Genomic DNA, 12,816 nt, shown 5'->3' with positions numbered 1-12,816 from the left:
TCTGCGCTTACTATGTGCCACACACTTTTCTAAGAGCTGGGGTAGAAACAAGATAATTGGGTTGGACACAGTCCCTGTCCCACATGGGGCTCTCAGTCAAATAATAATAATGGTGATATTTGTTAAGCGCTTACTGTGTGCAAAGCACGGTTCCAAGCGCTGGGGAGGATACACGGTGATCAGGTTGTCCCACGTGGGGCTCACAGTCTTAATTCCCATTTTACAGATGAGGGAACTGAAGCACAGAGAAGTTAAGCGGCTTGCCCAAGGTCACACAGCGGACAAGTGGCAGAGCCGGGATTCAAACCCATGACCTCTGACTCCCAAGCCCGCGCTCTTTCCACTGAGCCACGCTGCTTCCCCACTGAGTCAAAGAGTCATGAGTCAAACATGAGTCAAACCATGTATATATGGTTGTACATATTTATTACTCTGTTTATTTATTTATTTATTTATTTTACTTGTACATTTCTATCCTACTTATTTTATTTTGTTGGTATGTTTGGTTCTGTTCTCTGTCTCCCCCTTTTAGACTGTGAGCCCACTATCGGGTAGGGACTGTCTCTATGTGATGCCAATTTGTACTTCCCAAGCGCTTAGTACAGTGCTCTGCACATAGTAAGCGCTCAATAAATACGATTGATTGATTGATTGATTGAAAGAAACAGAATTTAAACCCTCCAGATGAGTAAACTCATTCACAGGTGACTTGCCCACGGTCACACAGCAGACATGTGCCAGATCTTCTGTCTCTTCGGTCCACGCTTTTTCTACTACACTACACTGCTTCTCCTTGAAATAACTGAGTGGTTTTACTATTCCTACCTTAACTGGGTCTCCTGGGGGAAAAGATAAGTGCATATTTGAGAAGCAGCATGGCCTGCTGGATAGGGTACAGGACCGTGGGTCAGAAGGACCTGGGTTCTAATCCTGACTCTGCCACTTGTCTGCTGTGTGAATTTGGGCAAGTCACATCACGTCTCTGCGTCTCAGTTACCTCTACGGTAAAACGGGGATTAAGATTGTGAGCCCCATGTGGGACAGGGACGGTGTCCAACTTGATTTCCTCATATCCACCCCAGCAGTTAGTACAGTGTCTGGCACAGAGTAAGTGCTTAACACATATTATTACTGTTACTGTTTACAGAACTTGTTCTTTTAACAAATCTTTTCCCTTTTCGTTTGCAATCTCTCTGGACTGTAAACTTGTCGAGGGCAGTGAATGTGTCCTATTCTGCCTTTGTTCTATTGTACTCTCCCAAGCACTTAGTACAGTTCTCTGCACGTACACTGAGTAAACGCTCCATACATGCAATTGACAGACTTTCTCTACTCAATTCTGGGGACATTCCCTCCATCTCTGCCCGAGTTCCCAACCCAGCCTTATACTCTGTTGATAATGGCTTCAGAGATTTCTAATAACCTTTAAATCTGCTTTTCCGGTTAGTATACTGCATGATTGCTCCATTTAATCTGGGCTTTCTTATTTTGGTTCACTGCCCCTGGATTTAATGCTTTTACATCCATCAGCATTAACCTGCTTTTCCCATTTACTGGTCCAGTCACCAATCCAAACCCCGGGGAATCTGCTGGTCACAATGTCCCTTATTACCGACACTGTTTCTCTAACGTTAGTGTAAAGTTATTAAACAAATGTGTTTTATAGGATAATCCTAATCACCGGAGCATACGAAAATAGACAAGGCAAAACAAAACAGAAATGATGGCTTTCAAAGGACTTCACTCTCAATCAGTCCTACAACGGTTCTTATTGAGTGCTTACTGGGTGCAGAGCACTGAACTTTAAGAATTTGGCAGAGTACGATACAAGTGGTAGGCATGTTTCCTGCCCATTCATTCATTCAGTTGTGTTTATTGAGTGCTTACTGTGCGCAAAGCACTTTTTTAAGTGCTCGGGAGAGTACAATATAACAATAAACAGGTACATTCCCTGCCGACAACAAGCTCACATTCTAGAGGGGCAGACGTGAATATAGATAAATAAATTACAGATATGTACATAAGTGCCATGGGGCTGGGAGGGGGGGTGAGTAAAGGGAGTGTGTCGGGGCAAATCAGAAGGTAGTGGAGAAGAGGAAAAGAAGGCTCAGTTGGGAAGGTGTATTGAAAGAGATGTGCTTTCGAGGAGTTTACTGTCTGGAGGGGGAGAAAGGCATTAAAATAAATTACAGATATGTCCAGAAGTGCTGTACGGCTGAGGGTGGGATGAATATCAAGTGCCTGAAGTGCATAGGTGACCTAGAAGGAAGAGTGAGTAAGGGAAATACGGGTTTAATCAGGAAAGGTTTCTTGGAGATGTGAGTTTAATAAGGCTTTGACGGTGAGGAGAGTGACAGTTGGTCAAATGTAGGGGAGTGAGCTCTAGGCCATAGGGGACACTGGTATAGGGCTCTCTGGTGAGACATTTGGGATCGTTACAGGGAGTATACTGGTGCTAAAGGACCCAAGTCCACGATGCCCAGTGTACACTGTAGTAGGAAATCAGTGAGGGAAGGTGAGATGGGGTGAGCTGGTTGAGTGTTTAAAGTCAATGGTGAGGAGTTTTTGTTTGATAAGGAGATGGGTGGGCAACCACTGGACGTACTTGAGGAGTGGGGAGACATGAACTTCACACTTCTTTAGAAAGAATGATCTGGACAGCAGAGCGAAGTGGGGAGAGAACAGGGGCAGGGAGGTCAGCCAGTAGGCTGATGTAGTAGTCAAGCCGGGGAGAGGATAAGTGCTTGGGCTGATCGGTTGACTTGGCTGGATCAGCACAGTTGCAATTTGGATGGGTAGGAAAGGGCGGATTTTAGAGATGTTGTGGAAGGTAGAACTAACGGGATTTGGTAAGAGATTGAATACATGGGTTGAATGAGAAAAATGAGTTGAAGATATTGCCAAGGTCATGGGCTTGAGAGACAGGGAGGAGAGTGCCTCTTTGTGATTTACACAAAACGCCTGCTCGATAAATACCCTTGAAAAACTGAACTAATTCCAAGGCAAAGGAATTACTGTTCAATAACATAATTTTTATTTGAATTCTTAGAATCAATAAGCTGTTCTACCTTCCTATTTTCCCTCTGTTCATTTGTTTATTAGATTATCATTTCAGGGTGAACTTTTTTTGTCAAAAACAGTTTTCAAAATAACCACTGTAGTTATAGTAATGCAATATCCTAATTATCTTCTGCAAATGAAGGGGTTTATAATGATGCCACTTTCAATAAAGATTTCAAACTGTATTTTTAATAAGTTAAACAACGTCTATGGATGTGATTTTGTTGAGGGTTTACCGAGGGTTCTGTGTATCCCTGCTTTGATGTCATCTTGGTAGTACACCTCTTCCTGACAATCTAACAGCCTCTTCTCTAATCAATCAATCATATTTATTGAGCGCTTACTGTGTGCAGAGCACTGTACTAAGTGCTTGGGAAGTACAACTTGGCAACATATAGAGACAGTCTCTACCTAACAGTGGGCTCACAGTCTAGAACTTCACCTTCTTTGACCTCTTGGACGTCTGTGACACCATGAACCACTCCCTTCTTTGGGAAACTTTATCTAATCTTAGTTTCACCAACAAGAGACTCTCCTAGTTCTCCTCATCACTCTGGCTGACCATTCACTTTCAGCTACCACCTTGCACAGGTAAAACTCAAATATATCTCACCTGCAACCTCACATTTACACTTGTCTGCAACCCTTTTCTCACAAGACCAATCGCGCAGTACTATTTAAGCACTTACTGTGTGCAGAGCACTGTGCTAAGGGCTGGGAGAGAATACACAGGTGGTTTTCTTTAGCCGATGCTTCCGTAAGAAAGCAGTGCAAGCATAGCACTGAGACCTGACTCGGAGGCACGAGTCATTTCTTTAGAGAATTCAAAACTCCAAAGCCATTTTGACTGAGAGTCAGTATCGAGGCTTCTCAGACGAATCTCTTCATGATTACCCTCTGGAGTGAAGAGAGTTAACTTTGACTCCCGATTAATAACTTGTCTTTGTTTTCTCATTCTGGTGAATTGCGGCTAATCCATTATCACTGACAGTTTATAAGGCCCGGCCATTTTTTTCTGCTTTCAATAAGTCAAAGAGCCTTTTACATTTCTCCAGCTATCACTTCACATTATCTCGTCTGGCTCCCTTCTAAGATCACCACTGTTCGATATATTTTTTTTTCTTCGGGCTTTGACTGTTTCATATGAAAGGATGCAGATATTAAAGTAGAACTCTCATATACCCGTGAAAGCACTTCTGCATCGCTTGGCAAACCAAAAGAGCGTTGATCCGCTCATCATTTTCTTGGCAGCTCTTTCACACAAAACAGGGCCACCCTGCCACCCTAAGGACAGACAAGGCAACCATTTCTAAAATGGCATTTTTAAGAAGCTGATAAATCAGCTCAGTGAAGAGTGTCAGAAGCACCTCTCCAGCCCTGACCGCTCTCTTTCTCTGCAGTCTCATATTTCCTCCTGCCTTCAGGGCATTTCTACCCGGATGTCCCGTCGGCACCTCAAACTAAACATCTCCGAAACACCCCTCCTCACCCTCCCACCCAAATTCTGCCTTCTCCATCACTGAAGACAGCAGCATTGCACAAACCTGTAACCTTGACAGTAGTCTGTACTCGTTTCTCTCATAGCCTACGTATTTAATCTTTCAACACATCCTATCTGTTCTACCTTCACAACTCTGCCAAAATCCACCCTTTCCTTTCCATCTAAACTGCTACTATGCTGATGATCCAGGCATTTATCCTCTCCATCCTTACCTACTGCATCAGTCTCCTCGCTAACCTCCCTTTCATTCAGTCATACTTACTGAGTGCTTACTGTGTGCAGAACACTGTACCACGTGCTTGGGACAGTACAATATAGACTCCCTGACTCCAACCTCTCCCCACTCCAGTTCAGACTTCACTATGCTGCCCAGATCATTTTTATAAAACATATTCAGTTCACATCTCCCCACTCCTCAACTTCACTGGCTGCCTGTCAACTTCTGTATCAAACATAAACTCCTTATCATAAGCTTCAAGCCAACCAGCTCACCCTCTCCTTCCTTATCCTGCTGATTTCCCACTACATCCTAGTCAGCACACTTCACTACTCAAACACCAACTTCCTACACTTCAATCTTGTCTATCTTGCCGCCAACCCCTTGCCCACATTCGCCCTCTGGCCTTGAACTCCCCACCCAACCCTGACATATCCAACACACCACCACTTTCCCAACTTGACAGCTTTATTGAAAAATCACATCTCCTTCAAGAGATTCCTTTCCCAAGTACACCCTCTTTTCCCCTACTCCCTTTCCCCTCTGCGTCACCTATGCATTCAGATCTGTTCTGTTTAAGCATCTGAAATTCATCCCACCCTGGACTCCACAGCACTTATAACGGACAGCCCAGCCCACACCCTCCGCTCCTCGGCCGCCACTAACCTCCTCACTGTGCCTCGTTCTCGCCTGTCCCGCCATCGACCCCCGGCCCATGTCCTCCCCCGGGCCTGGAATGCCCTCCCTCTGCACATCTGCCAAGCTAGCTCTCTTCTTCCCTTCAAAGCCCTACTGAGAGCTCACCTCCTCCAGGAGGCCTTCCCAGACTGAACTCCCTCTTTCCTCTCCCCCTCTGCCCTACCTCCTTCCCCTCCCCACAGCACCTGCATATATGTTTGTACAGATTTATTACTCTATTTTACTTGTACTTATTTACTATTCTATTTATTTTGTTAATGATGTGCATCTAGCTTTACTTCTATTTATTCTGATGACTTAACGCCTGTCCATATGTTTTGTTTTGTTGTCTGTCTTCCCCCTCTAGACTGTGAGCCCGTTACTGGGTAGGGACCGTCTTTATATGTTGCCAACTTGTACTTCCCAAGCGCTTAGTACAGCGCTCTGCACACAGTAAGCACTTAAATACGATTGAATGAATGAATACAGATCTATGATGATATTATTTGTTAAGCGCTTATTATGTGCAAAGCACTGTTCTAAGCGCTGGGAGGGATACAAGGTGATCAGGTTGTTCCACTTGGGGCTCACAGTCAATCCCCATTTTACAGATGAGGTACCTGAGGCTCAGAGAAGTTAAGTGACTTGCTCAAGGCCACACAGCAGACACGTGGCAGAGCAGGGATTAGAACCCATGACCTTTGACTCCCAAGCCTGGGCTCTTTCCACTGAGCCATGCTGCTTCTCTATAATTTATTTATTTATATTAGTGCCAGCCTTCCCCACTGCATTACAGGTTCCTTGTGGGCAGGGAACATGTCTACCAACTCTTTTGAATTGGACTCTTCCAAGCATTTAGTACAGTGCTCTACATCCAGTAAGCACTCAGTAAACCCCACTGATTGATTTCACTACAGAGCAGATGGACAAACGTCTCACTCTGCTCCATCGGGGATCCCAAGAGATGCTTGAAAGAGGGTACATCAAGTCCACGGGGGGAAAAATTAACTTTAATTCACCTGTGACTATTTGGCTGCTACTACTGCCACCAGTGCCAGACAGTATCTACTGAGGTGGTGATCATCTACATTATGGACTCTCACAACAGGATTAGGACTAATATTCATTTTACCCATGCAATTCACCCCTATAATTCATCTTAATTAAATAACTTGAAAGAGAAGCACAGGGCCCACAGTCCTGTTCTCTCTGATTAATCTTCCAAGTCGTGTCTTTTACTCAAGCAAATGCCGCTGTTCTTTTCTGATTCTGATATTTGGAATGTTTCTGATTTTCTGATGTTTAGCCAGTGTGTTAAAAGCCACTTCTGAATAATCAATCTTGGGAAGACATGAGGTGCAATGACTGGGTAAACAAGTGATGGCGAAAGAGAAACCAACGGCTCTTTCTGCCAAATGACTGATGAGATGTTAAAATGTCAGGAAAAAACCATGCATCATATTTTCTTTTCCAAAGGCCTCTCTCATCAGGCTAGTGATGCAGACACCGAGCAGATAGTGAAGCGGTATTGCGCTAGTGTCATTCTAGAAACGGAAGCAAAGCCGATGTGGGGGTGGACTGAATAATGTTCATTAGGGACCTCCTGAGTATTTACTGGACTCAGTAAATACCATTGATGATGATGATGTTGACAAACATGAGATTTGATCCCTTTTGGGGGATCAAAAGGAAGAGGATCAGAACTACAGCTCATCTTACCTGCGAAGGTGTAGAAAAGCTGTGTAACACTGTTTCCGGAATTCTTGATACTGCTCACTCTGGGTTCCTCCCATTCCTTCCACCATCTCTTTATTCAGCTTCATTGGAGGTGGTAGAGGTTTTGGGTCCCGACCCAGAATATATCCAAAATCTATATGGAAAAGTTTACCTAGGATTGAAGAAAATGCAGATGCAACTCTTGGGAGTTTTTTTTTTTAATCACCCTGTTGAAAAAATGTATTTAAATACAACTACAAAAACTTTCTTTCATGAAGCATGTCCTTCATACATAAAAATCCTTCATTGTAGGCTAAGAAGAAACAACTCTCTGAAGTTGCTTGGAAAGGTTTCATTTCTCAGTATTGCTTTTACTAGAGGAACAATTTCACCTAGAAACTAATGATCTATGTTCCTAATGACCAGGCTTTTCACTTCTAAAATGTTCTCAAATAGATTAAATCAAGGGTTTGACGATGCTTTTTTGTGTTTTGTTTCTGTTGAGACATATATAATGAATTTCCAAATTCCTCTCCCAAAGACTGAATTAAAATGAACTTGGTCACAGTTAATAAAGATATATTAAGGCTGGATTTAGGTCAAGGAAGGAAGATGGGTCCGAGGAAAATGAGGCAGGAGAAAGGCAGAATCAGAAGAGAGTGGTGTTGGAAGAGATGAGGGTGACTGGGCAAGACTGGAAGGGGAGAGCTTGAGAAGAACAAAAAAGAGAAGAGAAAGATATATTGATCTTTGGGGGGGGTGGGAGCGTGGGCAGGGAGAGATAGATGGGCACAGGGGAGAAGGAAAAGATGCGAAGATATACATACACTGAAGGGGAGAAGGAGATGAGAGGAAGGGAAAATGGGAGGGAGGATTTAGAAGGTCAGGCTGAAAAAGAGGGAACAGGGATGGAATCACCACTTTAAGAAACAACAAACAAGGGTATAGGGAGAAAAATGGGCCTGGTTAACATCCGAGTACATTGGAAGCTTTTATTAATTTTGAAGAGGTGAAGAGGCACTGTAAATAGTACGTAGTTCAGAGCAAAAAATACTAAAAGCAATAAATCAAGACAGATAAATTAACGAGACAAAAACATATAACTGATCTAGAGATGATCCTGGAGAATAGGTGCATTCACAGCACTGTACTAAGTGAGGATTTCCAAGTGGGAATTTTCAAATTCTATCATGAAAACCATTTTATTTTATTCTCTAGCCTTGTAGTACAGAAGGTCAAGCCGCTGGGTGATTAAAATGGATTACATTCAGAGACTGGGATGCTGAGAGGAAAGGACAGGTCAAAGAGATGTCAACTGGCAATAAATCAATCGTATTTATTGAGCACTTACTGTGTGCAAATCATTGTACAAAGTGCAGTGAAGAGTGCAATATAACAGTTAGTAGACACGTTCCCTGCCCACAGTGATCTTACAGTCCAGGTTGGGGACAGACATTAATATAAATTATGGATATGTACCAAAGTGCTGATGGGCTGCGTGAGGTGAATAAAGGGTGCAAATCCGAGTGCAAGGGTCATGCAGAAGAGCAAATGAGAGCTTAGTTGGAGAAGGCTTCTTGGAGGAGATGTGCTTTTAATAAGGCTTTGAAGGTGGAGAGAGTGATTGTTGGATATGAACAGTGCTTTGCACATAGTAAGCGTTTAATAAATGCCATTAGAATTATTATTATTAAGGAGGAGGAAGTTCTAGTACAGAGGCAGCATGTGGGTGAGGGTTTGGTGGCAAGAAAGACAAGACTGAAGTATAGTAAGTTGGCATTAGAGAGAAATGTGTGGGCTGGGTTATACTAGGAAATCAGAGAGGTAGGGTAGGAGGGGGCAAGGTGACTAAGTGCTTTATGGCCTAGGGTAAAGAGCTTCTGTTTGATGTGGATGTGGGTGGACAACCACTGGAGGCTCTTGAGGAGTGGGGCAACATGGACCGAATGTTTTTGTAGGAAAATGATCCGGGCAGCACAGTGAAGTATGGACTGCAGTGGGGAGAGACAGGAAGCAGGAAGGTCAGCAAGGAGACTGACGCATGCAGGCTCCAGTTTCCGTTAGAGACTAGGGAGGGACAGAGGATGTAGTAATCAAACAAATCCAGGAGCTAGTCACGGCTCTCGGCTCACACACCCACAGTGTGCAATGGATCTCTGACTAGCCAGACTAGTTAGGAAGGCCTCATTTATCCTGTGGGATCTAGGTTGCCAGTCCCTGTCCTCAACGCCTCACAGGCTATACGTAAAAGAGTTCAGGGCCCAGCTTTGGGAAAAGCCATGGGGCTGGCATTTACGCCTCTGCATTCTTTGATGTACAGGGATCAAGGCTTAAACTAGGAGATTTGAAATCCAGAAACTAAGCTCAAAATGTCTTGTAAGATGAAAGATCTCAAGGGCTGATTTATTCCAGTCCCCTGTCTCCAGGGTGGATCCAAAGGGGACAAAATGGCTGAGATGTTTCCAAGGGTTCTCAGCCCTTTCCCTAGATCACCTACTCCTCCCTTGCACTCCGAGAACCCTCTCTACTTTCCTGTAGGCGTCCCGAGGCTTATGTTCCTCTAGTCAATCAATCAATCAATCGTATTTATTGAGCGCTTACTGTGTGCAGAGCATTGTACTAAGCGCTTGGGAAGTACAAGTTGGCAACATATAGAGACAGTCATATAGACTATAGTCATATAGTTGGCAACATATAGAGACCCAACAGTGGGCTAACAGTCTAAAAGGGGGGAGACAGAGAACAAAACCAAACATACTAACAAAATGAAATAAATAGAATAGATATGTACAAGTAAAATAAATAGAGTAATAAATATGTACAAACATATATACATATATACAGGTGCTGTGGGGAAGGGAAGGAGGTAAGATGGGGAGGATGGAGAGGGGGACGAGGGGGAGAGGAAGGAAGGGGCTCAGTCTGGGAAGGCCTCCTGGAGGAGGTGAGCTCTCAGCAGGGCCTTGAAGGGAGGAAGAGAGCTAGCTTGGCGGATGGGCAGAGGGAGGGCATTCCAGGCCCGGGGGATGACGTGGGCCGGGGGTCGATGGCGGGACAGGCGAGAGCGAGGTACAGTGAGGAGATCAGCGGTGGAGGAGCGGAGGGTGCGGGCTGGGCAGTAGAAGGAGAGAAGGGAGGTGAGGTAGGAGGGGGCGAGGTGATGGACAGCCTTGAAGCCCAGGGTGAGGAGTTTCTGCCTGATGCACAGATAGATTGGTAGCCACTGGAGATTATTGAGGAGGGGAGTAATATGCCCAGAGCGTTTCTGGACAAAGATAATCCAGGCAGCAGCATGAAGTATGGATTGAAGTGGGGAGAGACAAATTGAGGATGGGAGATCAGAGAGAAGGCTGATGCAGTAGTCCAGACGGGATAGGATGAGAGCTTGAACGAGCAGGGTAGCGGTGTGGATGGAGAGAAAAGGGCAGATCTTGGCAATGTTGCGGAGCTGAGACCGGCAGGTTTTGGTGACGGCTTGGATGTGAGGGGTAAATGAGAGAGCGGAGTCGAGGATGACACCAACGTTGTGGGCTTGTGAGATGGGAAGGATGGTCCTCACTCTCCCTCAGGGGGCAGGAGCCTCACTCCTCCAGAGTCCTAACCTCTGGACCCACAACTTTTAGGCAGTCTGAATGCACCACAATCCCCGCTTATCTCTCATTGTGCTCCATGTCCACTGTAATCACCTTCCAAATGTTCAAAGGTAGCCATTTTTAAGTCACTCAACAGCTTCCATTTCTCTCACCAAGGCCTCAAAAAAATCCTCTCTCCCTTTCTTTGGCATTCTTATCTTCCACTCTTTCGATCGTTACTGTAATTCCTTCCTGAACTCTTTCCAAATTCTATACACCCCTCTTAAAGTGTATTGAAGCCTAAGAAAGACTTCTTAAAGATAATCTTTTTAAGGTATTTGTTAAGAGCTTACTATGTGACAGGCGCTGTACTAAGCACTGCTAATCAGATTGGACACAATGAGATAAGAGACTGCAAGCTCATTATGAGCAGGGAACATGCCTGCTAAGTCTGTTGCATTGTAATAATAATAATAACAATATTTGTTAAGTGCTTCTAGACTGTGAGCCCGCTGTTGGGTAGGGACTGTCTGTATATGTTGCCAACTTGTACTTCCCAAGCGCTTAGTACAGTGCTCTGCACACAATAAGCGCTCAACAAATATGATTGAATGAATGACTGAATGTGCCAAGCACTGGAGTAGATACAAGACAATCGGGTTGGACGGAGACCCTGTCCCACACGGGGCCCACAGTCTTAATCCCCATTTTACAGATGAGGGAACTGAGGCAAAGAGAAGTTAAGTGACTTGCCCAAAGTCATACAGCAGACAAAAGGCAGAACCGGGATTAGAACCTATGTCTTCTGACTCCCAGGCTTGTTTTCTTTCCACTAGGCCACATTGCTTCTCTCAAACACTCCGGACAATGCTCTGCACATAGTAAGCACTCAATAAATATGATTGATAGGACACAGAAAAAAGTGTAGATTTTTCTCAAAAGGGGGAAAATAATCATAGAGAAAATACAAAGGCAGAAGAAAAGTGGCAACTTTGCTGGGAGGTACAGACCTGAAATTAAACAATGTAATTACCAAGGAAGTCCAGTCTATTTCCCCACTAAGGACACATCTGTGTGTGTGGCAGGCAGGCGGAGGGTGGGGAGTGGGGTGTTTCTTTCTCTTTCTCTCTCCTCTCCCCATTTTTCTCAAAAGGGGGAAAATAATCATAGGGCAAATACAAAGGCAGAAGAAAAGTGGCAACTTTGCTGGGAGGTACAGACCTGAAATTAAACAATGCAATTACCAAGGAAGTCCAGTCTATTTCCCCACTAAGGACACATCTGTGTGTGTGGCAGGCAGGCGGGGGGTGGGGAGTGGGGTGTTTCTTTCTCTTTCTCTCTCCTCTCCCCTCTTCCCCTTGTTCTTTAGCTGTTAAATGGTACCCTAGAGGTCCTAAAGAATCAATGCCCTTCCAAAAGTTGGCAATTTACTCTTGGAAACAAAATGACTCCCGCTTGGACTGGACCCGTGCTTTTAACAGGGAACCTAAGCCCCACCCCTCCCCTTCACTTCTGTCCACTTCACAGCATATTTTCCCGGAATTCAGAAGTCTGTAGTGCATCACTGCCTGCAAGTTCAGAGTACAAAATTCCCATCACAGTCAACTTGCTTGTAATAGAGCCCACAAAAAGCAGGGTTACCGCTTTATTAAAAGACATAAAAAAAATGAGTTTTCAATAATGGCACCACTATTAGGCCTTGCAAGTTCAAGAGCCTGTGTTTGTAAAAAGGCTATTAATGTTTCAGGGAAATTCATCCTCATGCACACCGAAGGGAACGATTGTTTTGAAGTTAATTTCTTCAAGTGAAACGAATAGGGTTTTTTTGTACTGTACATCATAAAATCACAAAACATGTTTAATTAATAAGTTTGAGGGGCTCATGCCTATTCAAATCTGCCACCTTGAACAGTCAAGTGCAAACGGGGCCATAAAGGAGCAACTCTGCCAATCATAATTAAAACCTCTTGTACCAGACTTGCTGTATAGAGGGAATAAGAGGTGCTAATTAAAATTTTACATTCTTTGCATAAGTGACATGGGGTATTTCTAAAACAGTTCAAAATAGCACA

At 44.2% G+C, this 12,816-nt stretch overlaps 1 protein-coding gene across 1 annotated transcript in view; it reads right to left on the bottom strand.

Moving 5' to 3' along the window:
- Positions 1-12,816, bottom strand: part of PIK3C3 (phosphatidylinositol 3-kinase catalytic subunit type 3) — a 147,364-nt gene that overhangs the window by 22,740 nt on the left and 111,808 nt on the right. Inside the window, exon 22 of the mRNA XM_038743980.1 lies at positions 7,176-7,344. Coding sequence (XP_038599908.1) covers positions 7,176-7,344 — 169 coding nt within the window. The remainder of the gene's footprint in view (positions 1-7,175; positions 7,345-12,816) is intronic.

Source organism: Tachyglossus aculeatus, chromosome 3 (genome assembly GCF_015852505.1).
Source record: "Tachyglossus aculeatus isolate mTacAcu1 chromosome 3, mTacAcu1.pri, whole genome shotgun sequence".
Classification (NCBI taxonomy): Eukaryota; Metazoa; Chordata; class Mammalia; order Monotremata; family Tachyglossidae; genus Tachyglossus; species Tachyglossus aculeatus.
Note: the sequence above shows the minus strand (reverse complement) of the source record. Positions and strands in the feature narration are given on the sequence as shown.